General features: G+C 41.9%; 2 protein-coding genes across 14 annotated transcripts in view; one reads left to right on the top strand and one right to left on the bottom strand.

The window, feature by feature from the left end:
* DENND4A (DENN domain containing 4A) overlaps positions 1-4,058 on the top strand; it is a 64,759-nt gene extending 60,701 nt beyond the window's left edge. For all 8 annotated transcript variants that reach the window (XM_069798608.1, XM_069798604.1, XM_069798606.1 and 5 more), the window contains one exon: positions 113-4,058. In XM_069798608.1, coding sequence (XP_069654709.1) covers positions 113-249 — 137 coding nt within the window. In that variant the 3' untranslated portion in view covers positions 250-4,058. The remainder of the gene's footprint in view (positions 1-112) is intronic.
* A 329-nt stretch (positions 4,059-4,387) lies between these two features.
* Positions 4,388-22,059, bottom strand: SLC24A1 (solute carrier family 24 member 1). Of its 6 annotated transcripts, none has more exons than XM_069798611.1 (11): positions 21,885-22,059; positions 21,316-21,437; positions 19,230-20,295; positions 17,418-17,480; positions 16,269-16,377; positions 10,240-10,326; positions 8,275-8,378; positions 7,542-7,742; positions 7,075-7,164; positions 6,052-6,218; positions 4,388-5,426 (listed from the first exon to the last, which is right to left on the bottom strand). In XM_069798611.1, exons 3-11 carry the CDS (start codon positions 20,148-20,150, stop codon positions 5,177-5,179), a joined length of 1,992 nt encoding a protein of 663 aa, XP_069654712.1. In that variant the 5' UTR covers positions 20,151-20,295; positions 21,316-21,437; positions 21,885-22,059; the 3' UTR covers positions 4,388-5,176. The 6 variants fall into 6 exon arrangements, with proteins under 6 accessions (XP_069654712.1, XP_069654716.1, XP_009923094.1 ...); XM_069798615.1 differs by lacking the exon at positions 21,316-21,437 and having other exon boundaries at positions 19,230-19,386; positions 19,765-20,295; positions 21,885-22,058; XM_009924792.2 differs by lacking the exon at positions 21,316-21,437.
* Positions 22,060-23,137: the final 1,078 nt, after the last annotated feature.

The raw sequence follows: 23,137 nt of genomic DNA, 5'->3' as shown, positions 1-23,137 counted from the left end.
TGAATAAAAAGGACTTTACAGCTATTTTTCACTGATAAGTGTACTAGCTGTCATTGTATTTGGGCTGGGGTTTTGAGCACAGTATATAGAAACTGTTTTTCTATTTCTGCAGATGCTTTTGACAGAGAGTACAAAATGGCCTATGATCGTCTTACAGCTAATCAAGTGAAGAATACTCATAACTGTGATAGACCACCAAGTACTGGAGTGATGGAATGCAGAAAGATTTTTGGAGAACCATATCTTTAAATATACCTAGATAAAGAGGTGATATCTATGATGTATACCTGTGTAAAATAACCACTTCAGTCACAAGGAACATCTCAGTCTTCAGTGTTCAAGAACGTATGTACAAATGTACTGTGGCAGAAGGCCTTGGAAAAATTAGGCCTATCTACAGTTGTGGAATGGACAGAGTGAATAATGGGCCAAATATTATTTCCCTGTCCCTTGTCCTTTCTGCAAATCAGTGTGTAGAAAGGAAGATTCTGAACAAAATCAGGTCTTTAACTTGAGAAAACATATTACAGTTCCCTTCTTAAAGAAAATTAAGTAACAGGTGGACAGAAACAATGCACTGAACCTAATGTGAGCGAAGTAAATTCTTCAAAATCTGTTGTTTACATAGAATGTTCATGATGTTATGAAGAGCATACAAAGTTGTATTATACATATTTTAAATTGTTTATAGTAAGTTGATATTTTTTTAATTTTTTTAAATTACTGGAGTAAATTTTAAATGGACTTGCTGCATAAGCAATACAGTGCTTATTTTTTTTGCAGTACACTGCTATTTATAGTAACTTGTCCAGTTACTTTTTGAAGAGTGATTTGTTTTTAAAGCAGAACAGAAAATGTTAACCTTCACCTAGACAACTCTCTAGATAGAGGATTTCTCTCGTGCACACATACCACAGCAATCAGAAGGAAGGTATGGTAAGCTTCTGTAAAACTCTACTATGAACACACTGATGTCTCTGTAAAACACTTCTGTAGAAACCTCCTTCTCTTCCTTTCCTGTTCCCTTCACTCCTCACTCCCTAGTAAAGAGAAAGCATATCAAAGAGTCCTACAGATTATGTTATGGAATCAGTCCATCTCAGCTGTTGGCATTTGTTAATGTGACCTCATTACAGATCTAATACAAAGCAAATGACAGCTGGCAAGAACTTCTTCATAAACATGCAGTGTTCAGAGTCTTGGTGGATGTGTTTGAAACACACTAAATATGACATGTACATAATGCTAATCCAAAGCCTTTAACTGAAGTACATACAGCAAACTTGCTACAGGGAATATATAGGGAATGTAACTTATTGGAGCATATTGTGCATAGTTAAATGTAGTTGGAATGTTTGGTCTCTGTTTCACAGGCAAAGCAACTTTTTTTTTTTGCTGTGACGAAAAAACTTTGTCAGTCCTTGTGGTGCAGTCATGGCTTTTGACTCATGTTTTCTTGTTCTAGAGATTTAAAAAAATGTTCTGTGCTCTCAGTCACATAGCAACTCCTCACCAGAAGGTAGGCTACAGAGAAAATATCAGAAGTCTTGTATGGAGGTGGGAAAACAGACATTGAATTTTATAAAGCACCCTAAACAAATTAAACCATGCTTTAACAAATAGCCTTATTTTAAGTAATCTTAATGGTTTTCCATTTCTAATTTCTTTCAGTTGTTGCTGTTGTAATACTTCTAAATATTTAGCTGTTACATTAGATTGTATATTTTGGTCTGCCTACCAGCAGGTATTTTTTAAAATCTCTTTACTTTGCAAGTGTGATAACACAGCAATATTTAGTTAGGCAAAAAGGAGATAAACTTTAAAGCTCGCATTTACTTCATTAAATGAAATAGAGTGAGCCTCTTAGAGGCTTAAATGAGAAGTAATGCTGCTATGAAGCTCTATGTAACCTCCTCCCAGACCTCTGTAAAGTAGTAAGAAGATGCTGCCCTAAGGAGAAAGGATTTAAAATTTGAAGAGCTGCAGGTGTATGCTGATGATAGTTACAAGATGCAGTCTTGTTGGATACAGCTTTCATTGGGTAATACCTCTTCTTTAATTTGCTGCTAATTATGTAGCTGACCTTTTTGAAAGTAACCCCCCACCCTGAGGCAGAGCTAGCCATGCTACACTTACCAACATTTTTCACATTTAATTTATTTTAACAATTTGTGATGTTCTATTTTGTACCACAAAGCTTGTAAAGTATTCCTCATGCATGAAATATAGCTACTACTTTTCTCACCCAAGGTATATGGCAAACAGTATATCACTGTAGGGTAGGTACATACCCCCTTCATTCTTCTGAACTATTGTGAAAAACACCAGGTTAGTTTTAACATGTTCATTGTAAGTACCTATTAGTGTGCATGTATGCTTTGCTCTGTACAGTAGGTACACTGTATTTACCAAGTAAAAGTCACATACAGTAGTTGCTGTGTATATAAACTCCTACATCTTTGTGCTGTGTATAAGGTAGTGTTCCTAGCTCTTTGCAGTTCTTTCCCATGTCATTTAACACTTGGGGCAGCCACTGTTCTATAGGGCCTTCAAGCCATGAAGGAGGGCAAGTGCTTTTTCCAGAGCTGCCATGGTGTGTTAGAGGTACGGAGCTATGAAGTAAGCTTCACGCTTCCTATTTGAGTCTGGCAGAAGTGACTGAGCCTGGTCCCTAACCACTTCTCACTTACATGTAGCACTGCAACTGTGTGTGCTGGCACAGGAATAGATGCAACACTTGTAATACGTGGCCCACTTTCTCCATTCCAGTCCCAGCTTAGTTGTAAGTACTTCAACTGTCTTCAGACTTGTAAAGCCAAGTTTGCCACTTCATTCAAATATCAACAGTCCTGCCAGTATTATCAGAAGAGTATATACTGTACCATGAAAAGGATTGTATATGCATCCTTCAGACAAACAATCTTACTGTGTTCTTGCATCCTCAGAGTGGCACTCCTGAAGCATTGCTGATGTTCAATTGGGTGTGCTTTTAAATTACTATATCATATAGTAGTTCATCAAGTGAAATCATTATACTTAATGAATTTTTATAAAGTCTGTTGCAAGTCAGTCCACTGTAGAAATACTATAATAAAATATATGTGGAATAGTGATATGCTTTAAGTGGGAAATTTTCCTCATTCAAGTCGTGATGTTCAAAACGTAGGTCCTGAGGTGGATAATTCTTAAGCATCATACAATTCAGTGATGAAACAGTTTTCAAATCTCACTGTCCTCTATTTACAAAAGCAATTTGAGTATATTTTCCAATACTGCAAAGATGGATAAATAAAAATGAGACATATTTTCAATTTAAAATTTTGTATGAACTGAATCTTCTCCTTTTGTGTACTAAATAATGCTTATGTCAGAAACCTTAAACGCAGGTTTTACATTTGCAGTGCAATATATATTTTGCTTTACTTATGGTTCCACTGGAGTAATTATTGGAGATGAAATACTGAAATGTGAATAGAAATTGTGCTGTTTCTCTGACACTGCTAACTGTTTCCCATTTTGAGAAGGTTTGCTGTTGGTACAGTTACAGCCTGATGAATTAGACCTCCACTGGCAAGTTAAATGATTTGTACCCCAAGAAAGAGAAAATTCCCGCATGTAAAAATCTTTGTATAACAAATGGGAGATGCAAATAGTAATAATAGAGAGGGGTATGTCTGGATATTATCTCACTGGGATTTAAAAATGGTACTTTGTTAGTCTGCAAGCAGCACTTTTTAAATGAATGGTTGTAGATTTGTAAATATGTAATGTTTAAATTTTATTTACCAAAAAACAGTATGTTGGATGTTTGCTTTGGTTTGTAGTTCCTTTAAAATATGCAAGTCAGTGTTCACAATGTTAAGTTGTTTGAGTTTTTTTTTTCCATCTCATCCAAAAAAGAAGTTTTACAGTGAGTCAATAAAAAGCTTAAAATCTTTCTGGTTATTTTCATTAACATTTTATTAGATGGATTAGAATGACAGAAATGTCTGCAACTCAACTACGTTGTTTGCTCACGTGAGGCGTTGTTAACATTAAACCTTTCAGGTTTGTTGATAGTTGATGTCAGTGGCATTATTTCATAGTGGTTAAGTAAAAGACAACAAGAATTAGTGCTGGATACAATAATCTGAGAATTTCAGAGATTAGTGTCGGGCTGAAAACAAAACTCAAGCAGTTCAACCTCTTGTTGTAGTATTTCTGATTCCTGGTTTTAGTTTTTATTAGTGGTAATGTGGTATTCTAACCCCAGTTCTTCTTACAGTAAGATGTAAATCCATATGAAATGACACTTGTATGCTGGCACTTACCGTAAATTTCAGGGATTGTATTGCAAGATCAGATACAGATTTAAAAGGAGCCATATGGATAGCTTTCAGGATTGTTCTGCAACTCTCAAATCCTGTGCTCTGCATGTAGAAATAACTCTTACTGCTTTGCTTTTTCCTTGAAAACCTTAGTATTACATTTCCCACGGTCTTAAGAGGGCCAGCAAAAAGCATTTTTTCTGAAGTGCATCACATTTTCTCAGAAGTATGTATAGAGGACTGGTGTAGATGTTTTATAGTGGCATTCACTGAAAGGATGAAAACTACTTCTGCATAGGGAAGTCACGGCAAACTAGCTGCAGCACAAACCTCGGGAACCGCTGTGCTCATTGCTTATATGCAATTTGAGTGAGTTCGCTTCTGAGAGGCAGAATGTGTGTCCACACAATGATTTTAAGCAGAGTAGTTCTGTAAAGGCAAGCCTTAGAGGTCTGATTCTGTTCCTGCTGAAGTACAGCTCATTGATTTCAGTGAGTTTGAGCAGATTACTAAGCCAGAGTGTGTTTCTGAAAATATTCTGTGCTGAAAATCAGCTCCATTAACTTGAGGGGATCAGCCATACTGAAAACTTCATGCATCTAAATCATATCAGCTTTTCCATGAATGCCTAAACATGTATGTTATTTGATGTTGGTCACTTCATTATTTGATCTTTTCCGATCCTAAACAAAAATAGTAGAGGCTGACATACCACTTGAGTTTTGTTGGTTTTTTTTTTAGTATGGTTAAGATATTTTATTTTCAGTAAGTACGTTATAATTCTGTTGTTTTTTTCAGTAGAACAGTTGCTACCTTAAACCCCTTTTGATTTTTATGTATGCCTACATACATCTTGAAGTGTCCAAATGTCATACAGATACTGGGCAGGATATTATCTTGTCTTCTAACATGACACTGATGATCAAAAACACAAAGTAAAGAGCAAACATAGTGAACCCCAGTAGTTTGTTCATTTTCCATTTACATACAGCAATTGAGATAATCACAAATAGAAGCATGAGAAAAAGGAGAACAATTGCACAAAACAAACCATTGCTACTGACTGCAACTGGACTGAGTCCATTGAAGACAGAATAAAGGAACCAAGGAACTGGCAAACTGCAAGTAAAAGAAAAGTAATTGAAATGAATGTTTTAAGGCAGTTCATTTTCTGCATCATAACTATGCAATTTTTCCAAGCTGCTACAGAAAAAAGATGCATGATTGCATTCAGTATAACTCAGCATAAATCTAAAATTGATGATGTTCATGTCAAAAATTGCATTTGGATAATACTTGCATTATCATAATACAATCCAAGAATCTAAAAGGGTTTCTAAAGTAATACCTATGAATTAAGTGTTTCAGCATGCTATAATAAAGAAGTAAGTCCTGATGCTTTATTGATGAAAGATACAGGCACAGATACTGAGCCTTGATTGCATAGGACCTGAATGTCTCTGAGTGACTAGATAAGTATCCCGTCTGTAAATCTTTGATGTTAGCCAAAGATTTGTTGCATTTTTGTCTTGAAAAATCAGTAGTTTTCTGTTGTTTCAAAATCAGGTGAAGATAGTGGACTAAGTTATAAAAGCCTGTCTTTTCCAGCTGGGTAACTGGTTGCCCAGCTGCCCTTCATTTAATTACAGCTAAAATGAAATTAATTAAGACCGTGTTTGGAATAAAAACAGCTAGCTTTGTATTTCAGAAGAAATGCATCTTTTGGCATTGAACTAATACTCACCCAACAGTGATATCGAAGATATTGCTGCCTACGGAACTGGAGACGGCCATGTCACCTAAGCCTTTCCGTGCAACAATGACACTGGTGATAAGGTCAGGGATTGATGTTCCTGCTGCCAGTATGGTTAACCCCATAATTTCCTCTGATATCCCAATTGTTTCACCAACCTAATTATACATAAAGAAAGTTGGGTAGGGCTGTTAGTTTTGGAACATGGAATTTAATTACTCTGTGCAGTCTTCTAGGCTTTGTGCCATATTTGAGTTAAATATTCTGAATCCCCTTAAACATGGTAGTATTCTTCTGCTTTATAGGATAAAAAGCTAAATTTCATAGCGTATGTTGATCTCGGATTTGTTCTATGCTGTAGCGAGCATCTAATCATAGTGTTGCCCAGACTAAGCAAGGTCAAGGCAGTTACAGTGCAACTGTTCTAAGTTCATGTCTTCTGGATGTTTTCTATCTTTCCCTCTCCAAATTTAACATCAGCTATGTATGATCTGAGAGCTTTGGGAAATGACAGTCTTTGGATTTACAGCATGATCAACTATACTGTGAATGTGCAATATATCACTAAATACAAATTCTGATTCTACAAGATGCAAGTATTATTTCCCAGAATACCAGGTGAACATTAAGGCAATGGGAGGTGCGATCATTTAGCAGCTTCCAGAATCAGAACCTGTATTTTCCCAGAATTTTAATTAGGTAAGGGATAATTATGTTCTGCACAGAAGCATTCATCAACGAAAAGGCAGCATTAAGATAAATCTTGACGGCACTTTTCCTTTCACTGATGTGCAAGTTGCCTTGGAAGCTCTCAAAAAAGAATGACTCTTTGTCAAATCGAAAAGAATGAAATTGAAATTCCCTTTTGGGCTCTAACAAAACAGTTTCTACTGTTTTGATGGATGACTGCAGCTGTAATTTATCAGGTAAAATGCCACAGTGACGCTGTTCCCTCTCTCTCCATCTACTTGTTCTGAAATGGTCTTGTTTGCAGAGAGAAAATAAACGCCTCACCTGGTGAGCCCACCACACCATGAGGTAAGAGAATACAGCAATCCACACGATGGATCCAAAAAATGTGAAGACAAAGAATTTTTTGGAGTCCTGTTAAAATCAAGTTTGAAAAGAAAAACAAGCAGAAGTTTCAGGAAAGTTAACAATCCCCAGTGAAAATTATTCACCTGATACACTTCACTGCAATCAATTGCTTTAACATGGACCCTGGTTTCTTTAATTCTATGTATTTTTTGTCAGCTTGATTAGATGACCAGCAGTTGCTAGTCTTTTGTGGTTTATTAAATTAAGTCTCTGGAACTATGTTATGCTGCAGGTGGGGCACCTGTCCCACTCCTTGCAGCATTAACAGCACTTCAAGTATGCAAAGACTCTAGACATGGAAAAGTAGAACTGGGGGCTCTTGCCAAGAGGAAATCTATAGTTCAGTTAATGAATCCAGTAGCAGAAGGAAGACAGATTCTTACTGGGTTTCTAACATCAGGCATAGTGCTCCAGAGAGGAAAGACAATGGGAAAGAGGAAAAGGTATATTGCTTGTTTTTTCCTAGTTTCTGGCCATTCAAGAGATAATGGCTCATCGTTTTCATCATTTTCTGTGCTGTCATCATCACTGTCTTCCTCACTCTCAGAGCTGCTGTCTTCTGACGTATCACTGTCTGAAGAGGGCTGTAGAGCAGAAAAAAGAAACAAAACCCAGTATGTTTTCGCACTAACAAGGAGCTGCACAGCGTTTATTCACCATGGCCTTGCCTTGGCAGAGGTCACATTTGTAACATGGCTGAGGGCATCCACAACCCACATCTTGCTATTGTGGGACAAAATCCAGGCATGCTCTATCTCAGTGCCTGTGTATTATGTTAACTAATTTGTATCCATTAACTAGAACCAACTGTTAGACAGGGTTTTCACACAAATGAAGCATATACTGTCTGTCCTTGGAAAACCTTTCCTCATCAGAACAGCCAAATTACAGTACCAGTTGGTGTCATATTTTGGACCTGATTTGTGTTTGTAAGCCAAAAGGCTTCAGCTAACACCTTAATATATCTCGTTACTACACACAGAGTCTATTTATAGTTGCCAGCTATGGGAAATGGGTTGGGTCCTATCCCAAAAGCTCTGGAGAGGGAAGAAGGAAAGTACACATGAAGTTTGGTCTGGACTGAGCGCTTATTGCCTATGATGCTTATTTCAATACCTCTCCACCTTGTGGTACATCTGCCTTCTGTTTGTCTTTGCTGGGTTCAGAATCGCTGGCAGGAGTTACCTGAACGGTGCTTGGTGCCGCCTTTTCCTCTTCTGCTAAAAGTGATAAGAAGGAATACTGGTTTCAGTCATGTTAGCATCAGGTAGCCTTCCCCTTGCTCAGCAGTGAGGTTTGAGCTTCCTACAAAAATGTGTGGGATTTCATGTTAAATGCAGTCTGATTGCTTAGATTTTCTGTTTGTCCCTTCTGCGGATTGTGAGTAGTAAAAGCTGGGCAGAATCTGGCCCACCTGGCACAGAATGATACCTTGATGCTCCTATGACCTTCTATCTGAAACTGCTGTAAGAGGCACATACATAACAACAAGGAAATGCTAATTATCTGATCTACAGTTGATGAGTGTTTCATGGTTTCAGTGTGGATTCTGAAGATCTTATTAAAGCCATTCTTAAAAGCCAGAAAGGGTGTAAAGATTTGCTGCCCCTTTTTTCTTAGCAGACCATGGCATTCTCCAGGGAACTGATGTTCTTTGAGGCTTCTGAGAAATGACTGTTAGGTGCTGCCAGACTTTAATCCCTAATCATTTGGTAGGTATTCAAATGCAAATAGAAAAGTGCTGACACATACAAGGAAATAATTGCAATGTCCTCTGTGCTGTTTCTGTGTTAACCTGTGTAGCCAAGAGGAACACAGAAAACTCTGTACAGAATAGCATAGAAATACGGATAACAGAGCAGAAGTGAGAGGGAGTGCCTGGTTCTCTGCTTAGTCACAGCAAGGGCCCTTTTCAGACTGCTGCAATTTAGGTTAGGGGATCCCCTCCACACAGTCAAGCCTGTCAAGTCAGTAGGACTGTGTTATCCCATGAATTGTACCAGGATGGGGTATTACAGGGTATCTTATCCTGAACTGGGTAAGCTGATCCAGTACAGTGCCTCACAGCTGCACTAGGGAGCGAGTCTAGAGGGGAGGTTTTCAGAAATGCATGTTTTCAGTGAGTGCTTTTGGGATTTCTGAAACCACGCCGTAAGAGAGTTCACCTGGGATACCTTCAGCCCAAAGTGGGAGACAGAGCGATAATGCTTTTGGAATGCGCACAGCTCTAACTATGCACCAACAAAGTTTGTGGAACATGTCATGGGGTGAAAATTCATAGTTCAGTGAAGTCAATGTGGTGTTGGTAACTTGCACTAAGAATTTACTTGTTTCTTAAACAGTATTTTCCTCAAGTCTGGTCTCATTCACATAGAATGAGGCTCAATGTTTTGAAGTGCTCGGGTGACTGCTGTACTGCAGCAGGGTGCTTGTGGAGGTGGGACCTCCCATACAAAAGTCTGCTTGTTTTCCAGAATCTCCAGCCTCACTGACAGCACAGACCCATGTTGTAGCACAGGCTAGCTGCTGCTTCTGAATCACCTCAGAAAGCCTGTGTGTCAGTAGTGATATAGAAAAACTTGTTAAAAAGGAGGATGCACAGACCCTTAGAATTGTTATAGACAAAGTCAGTGGAGCTTTTCTCTCTGGAGGAATCTTTCGTGCTCATCTGCAAGCGTGCCAAATTTCCAAGCTAAAATGAAGGTACTTTGTTTTAATGAACACCTCATTTGCAGGGTCTACCAAAGATCAGAGGCATAGCAGCACCCAACTGTTGTCTGTAATGGCCTGATTTCCCCTCTTCACCCTTCTGGTGGTAATTTACACTACATCCTTGTAGCACTTTCTGTTTGGATGCTATCTCACTAACCACTCCTACACTTTTATTGGGGATGGCTTTTATTGTCCACTGTTAGCGTACATCGATTGGTTTCTGCTGCATTATTATAGAAACTATCTGTGACCAGTAATAACAGAAAATTTGTGTTAGACCATAGTGTTTCTTTGCCAGCCCTTGGGTATTGAGTGCTGGGAAGGTGAGGGATTGCAGTGCAAAACAAGGCAAACTCTTCTTGCACTCACCTTCTGGTTTTGATCCTTGTCCAGCTAGAGTCTCTACTTTGGCCTTGGCTATGTTGCTCAGGATGTCAACCCTGTCTTTAAATTTTGCTGTGGATTAGAAGGATACCTTTGTCAGCAGTTGTCAGCTATGCAAAGCTCCCTTTACCTGCCTCCCCCCAACACACACACACACACTCTCGTGCCTTTCCTCTTGCATGTATTGCAGTCGACACTGACTTGTGAATTGTCCTGCTGGCTGTGGCCCTAGGTTTTGGCTGCTGCTAGCTGATCATAGCTCTTATATTTAAATGCTTAGCTCTTATATTTAAATGCTTAGTACTATGGTAATTATGCCAGCAATTTGACATGTAACCAATACTTTCATATTTAAAAGAGAATCCAGAGGGAAAAGAAATCCTTTCCAGGTCAGTAACACAGGGGATATCTGTACTTCATAGGAAGCAACTGCAGAAAGAACAGAGGAGGAGTTTCAATGCAATATTATTTTGTTCCCAAAGGACTGTTGATTTTTTTCAGGCTAGATGATGCGCAAGCTAAAAATGACACCTTCCTTCTGCCATGTGGCTTTTGAAGAGGCTTTACTGTGCTGCTTGCAGCCTGGTGACCTGATGGTATGGAGAAATAAAAACATTTTATGTTCTAGTTATCCAGAAAATGATTGATTTCTCTAAGTATACATGAGTGTCTCCTCTACTGCAGTTGATCTAAATTCCTGGTATCCAGGTTCAACATGGCCCAGGCTACCCGAGAGATCATCTTCAGCAGTGCAGTGTCCAGTACTGTATTTCTGGGACTGCTGAGGACTTCTTCCACTGTAAACCATGCTCTGCTCAGCTGAGCTGCTTTATTATTGTCTTACAGTGAACTGTAAAACTCTGTGTGTGTGTCTCCATAGTTAGGTATTGTGCTCAAATATCTTAACTCCTACTCGCATTGAAAGTGAGCAACCTATGGCCTCAAATAAAAGCCTCATTTTGCTCTAATCTGTATCCTCTGCTGAGCTGCCTATCCAACAACTAAGCCGAGGGTCACAGGGTTTGCACATGGACAGTAGCCACAAGAAATTGGCCATGCTATGCTTGGCTAGTGGACAGGGCTGTAAATTAATTTCCTCTGAAAGTTTTATCACACTGATTTAATCTACTGTACTGTTGGCTATGCAGCCAGAATGTGCTGTTGTCATTTGCCTCAAGGGCAGGGCCCTGCCACTTTATTCATCACCATGATACTGAGTCAGAAATAGCAGATCCAAGGCCATGAGCCACGCAGGCAGGTCTACCGTTCTGAGCTGAACCTTGTGAAAATCAGTAGACTCTGGTATATGTCCAACAGCTGGGACTGGCTCAGACATTAAGGCTTCTGGGGACGAGTCCTATTCTGGTGAGATTCCTGTTACCATCTGACAGAAACATTTTTCACCAACTGGATTTCCACTGAACACTGGAATGGCTGGACAGAGATGAAATGATGAGCTCTTCTCCTTTGAAAAGATGGCTAGCACTAAAGAACCTGAGTCTTCCATGCTCCTTGTCAATATTGAAGCCTACCAGAGGGGATGCGAAGCACTTTGTTTCATTCCCCCTCTGCTGATGCTAAGCACAAGCATACCCATCAGCGCAGGGCAATGAAGAGGTGACCTTTTGCTCCCAGCCTCCTCTAACCACCGGGCAATGCATCTTTCTGTTCAGCTTTTCCTAGAAGCTGTTGCAAAAGCTTCTGTCAGCAGGGTCAGGGCAGTCAGGCTCAGTCTGAAGGAGATTATATAAATTCAAGCTCCTGGCTTCTTGCCCTCACCTAGGCTGCAAGCTGTGAGCACTGACCCAAGCAGAGCTGGTGAGCATCTCTCTGTCAGGATAAACAGATTAGGTCCAGGCCACTATCCAGTTCTCATGAGATCAGTCTCATTTAAAAAGGTGTTAATTCCTCTGACACATTTCATGCAGCACGAACCAAGATTGGAGGAAGAGCTGGCTGTAAGCTGGCCAGATCTGCAGGTCAGCATGGGGAGGAAGGATATCTGTCAGCTCAGTCCGTGCTAGTGCTGGGAATTAGCTGAGCAGGCCAGTGTGCTCGCCCTGTGGGGTGTGCGGTGCTGCATTGAGCTGCCCTCTCGCTGCGGGACTGCAGTCCCCTGGGGCACTTGCTGCTGGTAACTCTGCCCCCGGTCTGAGAGCCCGTCACACAGGACTTATCTGTGTCCAGGGGCCCTGAGATGCTCTTCAGGAAGATTCCTGTCCTAGGGATTAACAGCATTCAGGCTGGCTTTAAAGTGGCAGCTGAGCTTCTGCCTTGAGTTTGGCGCTTATCTTTAATTAATTCTTTGGCTCTAGTATTTAATCTAACAGGACTAACTTAGAACATGAACAGCAGGAAGGATTTTTTTCATTAAAATTTGGCATGAACCTGGAGAATTTGGAAATTCTGCTGTCTAAAAGTGGAAGTAAAAAAAAAAACCCTCATGATTCCTTTTGTCCCTTTGTATCATGATTCTCTTAAAACAAATGATTGAATGCTAATGAAGCAAGGAGAAACTATAGCTGCCTTCAGTCTTCTAGCTCAGCTCTAGCCTGCAACACTGCCTGCTGCTCTATTCTGGTCTAATTTCCAAAATCATTAGCTTGTTAACTGAGGCATACTGAAGGTAGACAGCTCTGACAACCTTGCTGCTGGAGCCTTTTTCTTCATTCAAAAGTAAAAGCAGGCTTCTGTCTTCTTCCGTGTATGGCTAGAGTTTAAAGAATAATCTGATGGTAAGACTGGAGATTCAGAAATGAGAGGGTTCCTCAGTCTGTCCAAAATCCTTGCTCCCTTTAATTCCCCAATAGTTCCCTCTTGTGTCTAACTGGAAGATGTTGAAGAGATCTCACGCTCTGCTTCTACACACTTTCAGAGAAAGTGGGGAAAAGACCACAGTTGCTAGAAATTCCTCATTTAAATTTAAAAAAAAGGCACTTTGAAAATAGAAGTTTCTATCAAAAATGTAATTCAGGATGCAATGTCAATGTTAGAACTTCTAAAGTAAAACACCTAGTCTCCTGCAGACAGAGAAAGAGACTTAAGTAATGATCCCTTCCCAATACAAAAAGAAAACCACAAACATTCTGAACTTAAAACACTGTTCAAATGAGAAATTTTGTTTCACACAAAGGGTGTTGCACTAGGAACAGTGAAACAAAGTTTGTATTTCAGACTTCTACTGTATTTCTAAGACCTCTGCCTCTGGAAGTTGGTTTTGGAGGTCCAGTGCTGGCAGTTTTTCCACATTTTGGACCCTTGCTGCCCTGAAACTGCCTCTGTGCTGCCCAAAGGAAACGCAGCTGCAGCAGAAAGAAGGAAACCCTGCAGAGATCCCAATTTCAGTAGGTTAAGTTAGGAACTGCTGAGCAATAGTTGGCAACCTTTTTCTTTTGTAGAGTGTTCTTTACCATGGCCTCTAAGTGCTGACGCTACAGGCATTGGCAAGAAGGAACAAGGACCCTTGAGGAAAGATAAATTGCTTTGGGATCATCTTTTATGTTACAACCTAATTACAGAAATGTGTCTGGTACAGACAGTGCTGCACACACTGCAGAGAGAAGGACTTTGTTGGTGATCAGTGGGAACTAGGCACCCAGCTGTCCTGAGGGTACTAAAGTGCTGCAGTACTATTAACACAAAGGCTGAGCTTGCAGTCCTGATATGCCTTGGTGGGTTCAAATCCTTTTTCAGAGTCATCCTGGGGAAGTCACTTCATCTTTTCGGCCAAGATCCTCAAGGCACTCGAGTTTCTCATTCTATTCATAAATTACTCCTTTTCTCCAGACTACCTTTTCTTTAGGTATGAATTTATCAGGGTAAGGAGTGTCTCCTACAAGATACACAGGACCTGGGACACGGGGTCCTTGATTTTGAGTGCTGTGCCGTTATAATATCAGTAGTTTCTTTATCATTATCTTTTCTAAGGAGCTGTCTCTGTTCTAGCAGTGTTCACTGGAACAGACATGTACGTGGGGCAGAAGTTTTGCCCTTAACTCAATGGCATTATTATAGTAAAGGATCTAAGAAATAACAACCTTTTGGAGAGACTGTAGCCCATCTTCACATCGTCCCTGTTGTATTAGACTTGCTTAAGTACATATGGTCACACTCCCATCTAGTGGCTGCCGCATACAGAGACAGTAACTCAAACTCCGCGTAGCTGATATCAGAGGGGAAGTTGTCTTTCAGAGAACATCCAAACTGCCCTTCCAGTCCCGTTTATTCAATATTCACAAGTCGTGGTAATAACAGCTTCTTTAGCAAGGCCAGTGGCTTAAAACTGCATTGAAACCCCCCAGCAGTGTATTCTGGGCTGAACTGGCTGGGGCAGCACTGGAGCACTCTCCTTAGCCTGGACCGGCAACCTCAGGCCCCACAACTACTGCGGAGGTCCCAGGGTTTCACCCGGGCACCAGCCTGGACCTGAAAGCCAAGCATGTGCTGGCCTGGGGTGGGCAGATGCTGCACAAAGACCTTTAGAGGTGCAGGAAGGATGAGATGGTGCTGGAGGGTCTCTGAGGGGCAGCAGTCCCTCAGGTCTGGCACTTTCTGATGCTAAATGAAATAGCATGTCCTCTTGTAAGTTTTCGGTGCTGTTGATACCACCTTTTCAGGGGATGGGAGGCAAGGGGAGTAGAGCAAACCCTGATGCATCTGGCTCTTGTTAGGCTACCGTTAGTAACATGATGGGTGCCTTCACTAAAATCTGTCAGAGCAGACACTTCTCTGTCTTGCTGTCTTTATCAAGCCTCCTTTGTTCCCTCGATCATGTTGGGCAGCTGCAATTTTGATCTGGAGAGTCCTTTTTGTAACCTCTGTGATAGACAGGAGAGGTGTTGATCTGCTTAGCTTCAATCTCTCTTTGAATGGAAGACAGATAATCTCTTTAGAACAAGTAGGGCAGTGGAGGGGCAGGGCATGTGCTGAGCTAGGAAGGAATATCTAAAAAAGTATTTTTTTAACATGCTTCACCATTTCTTGGAAAATGAACCTCCACATACTGCTTGTATTAAAGTTGATACAAAGCAGCACATTAAATGTTTGTGCACGAAGACCCTGGGTCTGTCTGGAGATCTGGCGTCTCTGCACTCTGGGCAGTTTAAAAGAATGTGTCTCTTCTTAGTCCTGAGCTGATCAGCCCTTGACCATGGGGATTTGGCCCATTGCCTGCAAAGTACTGTGGGTACAGCTTACCATGACAGTGGTAATACCACAGTGTTGCAGGTGGACTTTTAGAGGTGTTCAGTGTTGGTCTAAATCAAGTACAGATTGGCTTAACCATCATAACTGAAACATGCTGTGTGTTTTAGACCTCAGCTGGGATTTTAACCACTGTCAAAATGATAATTCTTCAAGGTTTTAACTTCTTTTTCCTCTTCTTCAGGTTTATGCCTTGTGAGGGGCTGTGTGCACAGCTGGGGGGGGTGTATAGGTAATGTGTTCTTCCTGTGTTCATTTTCCCATTATAAATGAGGCTGATTGATAGATTGAGCAGCTCTTTCTAGAAAACATAGTCAGCACTGAATGCTGCTGTTTCAAGGCTGGAGTGAGGTCTGAGCTAAGAAGAGGAAGGAAGGTGTGACATGCTATGAGACAGAGTAAGCCTGCAACTCATGTTTGCTGTATCTGCTATCAAAGACAGCAGAAGATGGGGGACTGCAGTGACCGCCACTGTTGGCAGGGACGCCTGCAACAGCAGCTGCTCCATGTGCCTTCGTCCCCCCTCAAGCAGCAGCTGCCACCACAGCAGTAACCAGTTTGGCACAGGCAAAGTAGATATGGCAGGCCAAAATGTGAGGTGTTTGTCCTTGCTAGCCATGCAATCAGAAGGGGTACAAGCCACTGTTGCAGAGCTCCCCCCACCTAACATTATCTGTGGTACTCGGAGCTGCATTTCAAGGATGAGCTGCTGATCCCCAACACCCTGACATGCAAAGGCTGTATTCCCAGTTAAACTGCTCTGTGCTCAGGGCTGCAAACCCAAGTCCCTCAGACGTGGAGCATTCACTCACCTTCTGCCAGGGGGTCCAGGGTGTGGATCATGAGTTGGAAGATGGTGCTGCGCATTTGAGAGTTGTGTAGGGAGGCTGAGCTGCTGCCTCGCTGTAAGGCTGATGTAGGCTACGGAAAGGTACAATGCAGCAGTCAATAGCAGTTTCCTCCTCAAAACATCTCAAGCATTGGTTCACCTCTGCCCTGGGGATGCATTTATATGGAGACTGATCTCCCCAACCCAAGGAGCAGCCTCAGTATGGATTTTAAACAGTCTCCGCGTTCAAGGTCACAGGGTGGCTGTCAGTACTGACTGTTCACAGCAAGAGACATGGTCTTGAGATAGCAGGGCAACCTGTCCTTAGATAAATGCAATGGGCTCACATGAACTCAACATCAATACAATGTTATTGTAAATTATAATAATCAAACCATGCAGCACTTTTAGTCATAAACCTGATAATAACTGTGTAGATTTATATGCTGTTACAAGGTAATGCTACAGTCATGTCAGGTGTCCTGACTTAAACTTGATAGCTCTGGTGCTCTGTTCTTATAGTCAACACCTGAGTCCTAATGAGCTTTTTGACTGAATATTAGTTAGAACAGGTGGGTTAAGTGCATAGAGGAACAAGCAGCATCCGTATGAGGAAGCTAAACACTTGTTATGTTATCTGTGTATGCAGCCACTACATCAGCTAGGCCTCTCTGTGTAATGGTTACATGGGGAAGACAAAGGGTCAGCAATTTAAACAGCAGCAGAGGAATGAGCTCTTCGGTGTTTGCTATGGGCAAGGACAGACCTTACCAACCTCTGCTTTGAGAGCCCAGGAGGAAAATTGACCATAAAACCAGGTAAGAAAAGTCATGCTCTGAATTTCTCTATGCCTGTTTAAAGCATAGAATGAATAGCACTTTGCTAGTCAAATCCACTTGGGAAGCCTGAGCTGTCTCTTAATTTTTATAAAAAATCCTTTGAGGACACAACTCAGCCAGGTGTCCTCTTAAGTAAGCTGTGGATATTGTGCCAAGCATGGGTGGTTCTTTGCACAAAGTAGGTTTTGGTCCAGGTTTCCTGACACAGAAGTTGACACCTTATTCACAATCTGACATGGGGAGGGGTTCAAACTACAATGACTTCAGATCCCTGTAAAGTTGCTTAGACCTACCTGCAGCTTTCTGCCATCTGTTGGCTTCTTTGTTCCATCATCTGCAACTGCCCCACTGCTTTTCTGCATGCAAGCAAAACCAAAAATAATTAAACACCACTACCACTTCACCTGGTTTTTCAGGATGATAGCTCTTCAGGCTACTGTCTGTGAGAAAGCTAATACAAATGACTATGCGTGGATGCTACTGAAAGATCTGAAGCCATGTGGTCTCTGTAAAACCACGTGGCCTCCAAGAGAAACAGGATTCTACCTACAGCTCCTCAGTGAGGATGCAGGTACCTGGAGGTGGACTCAGATGGCCTTTACCATCTGATTCCTGCAGATATAGACAGCCCCAGACTTCATTTCCAAGCATCTGTATCCTTATTTATTTTCCAGCAGAGGCAGAGTGAAGGTGTAAAGGGGTGTTTTTTTCCAGTGATCAGCATTACTTTCCAGATAGGTAATTTATTATTCCTAATGGTTAGGTCCAGCAGCTCTCTGTCATCCTACTATACACTAGTGAGAGTTCTCTGTAAAATTAAAGTGTGTTTTGTTTTTTTTTCCTTCAGTCTGAAGGGCTGGATTCAATTTATGATGATTGGTGATGTCCATAGTGTTGTATGTGTATAGCTGCAGTATCTCGCACATGGATCCCACTGACATGTAACACGTGAGCTTTCAGGATTCCCAGCCACGAGCACTGGCTGAAAGACAGACCGGGAGGAGGAAAGAAAAGCACTTTATTGATTCTGCACCACCTCAACTATCCTCACCCCTCTTCCTTTCTTTCCTTAAATTATGTGGAGTGCCGAAATCAGAAGGGGCAAAGCATGCTTGAGTGCCAGTGACACACATCTGACTAATAAAGCATGCCAAAGCCAGAGGACAATTGGAAATCTAGTGGTTTCTGCTTGACAGTTCACAGTAGCACAGGTCAAGAGGACAAAGAGGCAGTAGGAGAGTTAGGGAGGGACAGAGAAGGAACAAGTGGGCAGGCACATTTGGGAAGACAAAGCCCCAAGTGTCCTGGAGGCCATGTGCTGGCCACATCTGCTAGTCTGAAATGGTAATTGGCTCTGGGGACACCTTCAGATACTGCCTTTGTGTAAGCAGTCAACTCCTCCTTCAAAAGACAATGAGTGAATGGTCCTAGTCTCAAATCTGGAGCGTGTAGTTACAGCCACAAAACTCCCTGTCTGAGCACCAGCAGCACACAGAATCATCTCTGAGCGCACAGAGCTGTGGTCAGTGCATGGAAATGGAATTTGGGCATTTCGATCTTGTTGCCACATGCTGACTGGGAGTGGTGGCAATGGCTGCCAGATCCCTTTCTGTGCTGCATATCAGGTAACAGGTGATACCACCAGTGTCTTAGCAACACACCTAGCTTCAGAAAGGGAAAAGAGAATTTCCTCCAACACCTCTCATCTGCAAGAGGCTTGGACAGTGCCTCTTACAGAAGCCTTTTTTTCCCCTGTTTAACACAAAGTTGTCCAATCTTATTCGCAGACTAAGGATGTGTTCCTGTGGCTTTTTTGAAACTCCTTTACAACAACCAAATAAGCAAAATCCCATGCATGTCTTTGAAAGTAGGTAAGCAACTGCAGCTTGGTATCTTTAGTAACTGGAAGGGTAGAACTCCCTTTTCGTGGTGTTCTCTAATTTCTTAGAATCTCTACTATCAAGATTGCATTTCCCATATTTTATAACCTGTATTCTGAGGTTTTGTTTGACTATGCACTTTGAGAAGGAGATGCCGTTTTTCTCTGTGGTTTACACTAGAATGAATTATTTCCAACTTGCCCTCTGAACAATAAGGACACCAACCTTCCGTGTATGCTCTGCTGATGCTGCCTGCACAGCATTTAGCTTCTTGTTCAGCTCCTGCTTCACCCATTGTTCTAGGTACACATTCTGTTTCATTGTGAATACGTATGTGGCATAGGCAGTCAGTAAAAGGAGGCTTTCCCACCAATCAATGACACTGTCTAGGAAAAACAGGATGAGCATCAGTAAGTCTAAAATGTAGAATGAGATGTCTCTAAATAAGGGCCACCATGTCAGGTGGAGTATCTCCCTTGAGAAGAGGGCACAGGTGCCAATGACAAAGAGGATATTAAACACTGCTGAGCCCACAATGGTACCGATGCCCACATTGCTGTGTGAGATGAAGACACCTATGAGGGAGGTGAAGAGTTCTGGTGCTGATCCACCTGCTGCCATGAAGGTGGCTCCAGCCACATCTTCAGAGATCTGCAACTTCTCTGTGATCACTCCCAAAGCAGGGACAAAATACTCATCACACACTATGGCCAAGGCCACAAATACATATACCATGCCAAAGATGTGAAGTACAACCCACCCTTGCCTGCGTTCTTCCACACTGAATAGGTCCTGGGGATATTCTCCTTTGGACTCGTATGGTGGCTTTTCATCTGGGTAGCTTTCACTGACATTTTCTTGCTGTGTTGTATTCACTGATGTAGTGATGGGCACAGTTGGCTCAGGATCCACATATACACAGTGCCTTATTTTGGGTGCTGCTGTGACATTGCCTGTTACGGCAGTCTTATTGCTGGAGTCGTCCCTGGAGGTCACTTTGATAGGGTCCACGGGTTGGGGTGCTGTGTGTGGTGCTGGAAGGGCAGAGGGGCTGAACTGGAGCTGATAAAGAGAGAGAACCAACACTATGGCAAGCAAGAAAAAGATTCGGTTCCGTTGTAGCCGCCTTCTCCGTGGTAAATGCATTTCCTAAAGGTTCCAAAGTCAGAGCTGTGTCCAGAAGCCACTGAAGACTTCTCTTGATCAGCAATTCGCACTTATGTTCACCATTGGAGTTTCTAGCTGATCTTAAGCATCAGGAGTGAAACTGCATGACACAAAGTGTAGAAGCCTGCAAAAGAAAATCTAGTGTAAAAAATAAAGTACTGCAACTTCCCGCCATTTGGGTAACATTACTTCACTGACTGCTTTTTCTATTTTTCAATAAAAAGAAATGGACTTAAATGAGTAAAGGCAGATCTAGATTCAGGTTTCAGTCTTTTTTTTTATGACAGTAGGCTATGCTGATTAATAATAAAAGGTTTGTCTTAATAGAGAGGAGTTGGCCATGATAGTCCAATCTGAGCTGAATTCTGATTCCACCTAATGGCCACATCCAGGAGCTATTAAGGCTTGTGTTTTCACTTGAGTCCAGTTGTTATTCTGTAATATTAACAATTGGGTCAGTGTTCTGCAGGAGGAGAGGATATGGCTTCTGTCAAGGAACCAACTTTAAATTGCTAGAAAAGATGACACCCTGAAGACAAGATCATGCTGTTAAAAACTCCCTCCTAACAGACCAGTTATTCACCTAAGTAACCTCAACAGGAGAACGAAAACTGCTTGATAGTTCCCAGCCATGCTGCTTCGTGGCTCTCCAGCCTTGCATTCTCACAGAATACAAACCAAGCAATGGTGAGCTTTTTTCTTTCAGTTTGAGGAGAGCATGAGGAAGACTTGGCCTTAGTAAAACTGAGGGTGCTGAGCATCCATTTGTTTCTATGACTACATCTTTTCAAGCCTTTCTGCAGAAATCAGAACTGCCAAAGTGGAATTGTAATCATACCTTTTATTAGGGGATAATTAGCATATCTTGCATGATTATTTGAACAGATTTTAGAAAGGGAGAGAAATTGTAAATGCCAGAGCCTGCAGCTGTGACAGTATGGAGACAGTGATTTGGGGCTGGACAGGTTTTAGCCTTCAGCACTGCTTGAATGTTTTACCTTAGAATATATCTTTTCACGGATTTCCCCCCCACCCTCCTCCCCACCCCAAGTGCGAATATTATGTTATTCTTGAGCTGGATGTGAATCATAGTTTCGTAAGCCATTCTCAGATAAGCTCTTCATGCAAGTTAGCACACACTTACCCTCTTGCATAACACCCAGTGAAGTAATCAGCCTAAATTTCTTGCAAGACAGGCATTATTATCTTCTTTTAAATAGTTGGGAGGATCACTAAGGCAACAGTAATAGAGGGTCATGGGAGTACCTAGATAAATAGATGATATAAGCTTTGCTTTTCATATGTAAAAAAAACATAAACATGCATATGGCAGAACTGTGTAATATGTATAACAAATTGCACGTTATTAGAAAATAACCCTTCCTAACAAAGATAAAAGAGTAAAAAGAATGACACAGAGAGAACAGAAGATATATGCACACACTCCATTTAAACACTGTTTCTACTTCTCTCCTCCAAAATGAGCTGCTTAAAAGACCTTTTGCAAGCAGAAACGTATCCAAAGCTAGGATCCATTGTAAGAGCTCTCCAGGCTTTCACAATAACTGACCATCAGCCTCAGCAAAGAACAGTTGCTCTAGTCTTGTAAGTTTAGCAGTTCTCTTACAGGTCAACTCCTGATTAACTCCTCACTGGTTGGACTGTCTCAGTTATGAGAGATCTGAAGCAATCAAACAAACCTCCACAGCTTACCTTCCAAAGATGCTGTCCGAGAGGAAGAAGAGTACCAAGGGTTGAATGTAGTGCTGGAAGCTTCTTTGATACTTAACAGCCAGATGGGAGATGCTGTTGCAGAGAGAGGCAGATGAAAATGATCCCATTTTCATGATGCCTCTGCTGGCGGAGTTCTAATACAAGAGAGGGTCAGGTGTGAAGGACATATTGCTGGCGGAATGGCCAATCCCGTTTAATACCTGCAATCCCTAAGAAGATTAAATAGTATTGTATAGATTTGGGTCTATCACCGAAGCCAATATCTTTGTCTGCTACTACAGGTTATTCTCAGTATGAGGGCAGGCAATTATCTCCATTACAAACTACCAGATGAAAGCACTGACTGTGAGACACGTATCATTCTCACGGCAGCTAGTGAAGAAAGCAGCCGGGGTAAATCACACTGCTCCTCTGCATGGAGCAGTGGTCACTTAAACAAGACAACTTGCATGTAGCTTCGTTGTGAAGCATCTCATATGGGTGACAGGCCAGAGAAGCAGCTCTGCTGGCCTTTGCCACAATATGAGTCTACTTTGCAGTGCCAGAGGGAGGTTGAAAACTTGCTGTCTTCCGGAAAAATCCCTCAGCTCCTGCACCACGACGATGGAGGCAGAGGAACCTGCAGGGCTCTGTGGGCAGGCAGTCCCTTGCTGGCAGACCAACCCGAGGATGGTGTCAGTAACTCTTGTACCAAGTGGCACCGATATGGTGCACCTCCACAAAGGAAGAAATAGCAACATTCCTGGTCAGAGATTTAATGGTCATAAAAACCCAGTAAGCAGATTTATCCCTGGAAGTGTCCAAGGCCAGGGCTTTGAGCAACCTGGCCTAGTGGAAGGTGTCCCTGCCCATGGCAGGGGGGTTGGAACCAGATGATCTTTAAGATCTGTTCCAACCCAAACCGTTCTGCGATTCTACAAAAACTATGATTTGATGATTTTAAAGCAAACTGCTGTCTGAATGGACAGTTTTGCAGGGGTACAGCCAAGCTTTGCAACGGGGTTTACTGAACTCCCCCATCCCCACTGCCCCATGTGCAGACCAGGGAGCAGGAGGCCCGCCAGCCGACCGGGGTGCTTTTTCATAAACTCTTCTCTGTGTATAGCAGTCTTTTTTTTTGTATCGTGGCAGTACTTTTCCACAGTACTGCCATCTAACTGAACTGCTTTCCCTAATGTATGCACTATCACCCACTTCTCCTGCTGTTACTGACGAAAAACCCGGTTTTCCCC

This window comes from Haliaeetus albicilla, chromosome 12 (genome assembly GCF_947461875.1).
Source record: "Haliaeetus albicilla chromosome 12, bHalAlb1.1, whole genome shotgun sequence".
Classification (NCBI taxonomy): Eukaryota; Metazoa; Chordata; class Aves; order Accipitriformes; family Accipitridae; genus Haliaeetus; species Haliaeetus albicilla.
The sequence above is the reverse complement of the archived record's forward strand: the minus strand, read 5'-3'. Positions and strand labels throughout refer to the sequence as shown.

Bases quoted from the DNA above. Each gene is read 5' to 3' on its own strand.
- SLC24A1 (XM_069798611.1), bottom strand. From the start codon at position 20,150: ATGCATTTACCACGGAGAAGGCGGCTACAACGGAACCGAATCTTTTTC. The intron at 17,481-19,229 runs GTTGGTGTCCTT...GCTTGCATGCAG, and splicing joins CAGCAGAGCATACACGGAAG to AAAAGCAGTGGGGCAGTTGC. The intron at 7,743-8,274 runs GTATTGAAATAA...TCTGCTCTACAG, and splicing joins ATGTACCACAAGGTGGAGAG to CCCTCTTCAGACAGTGATAC.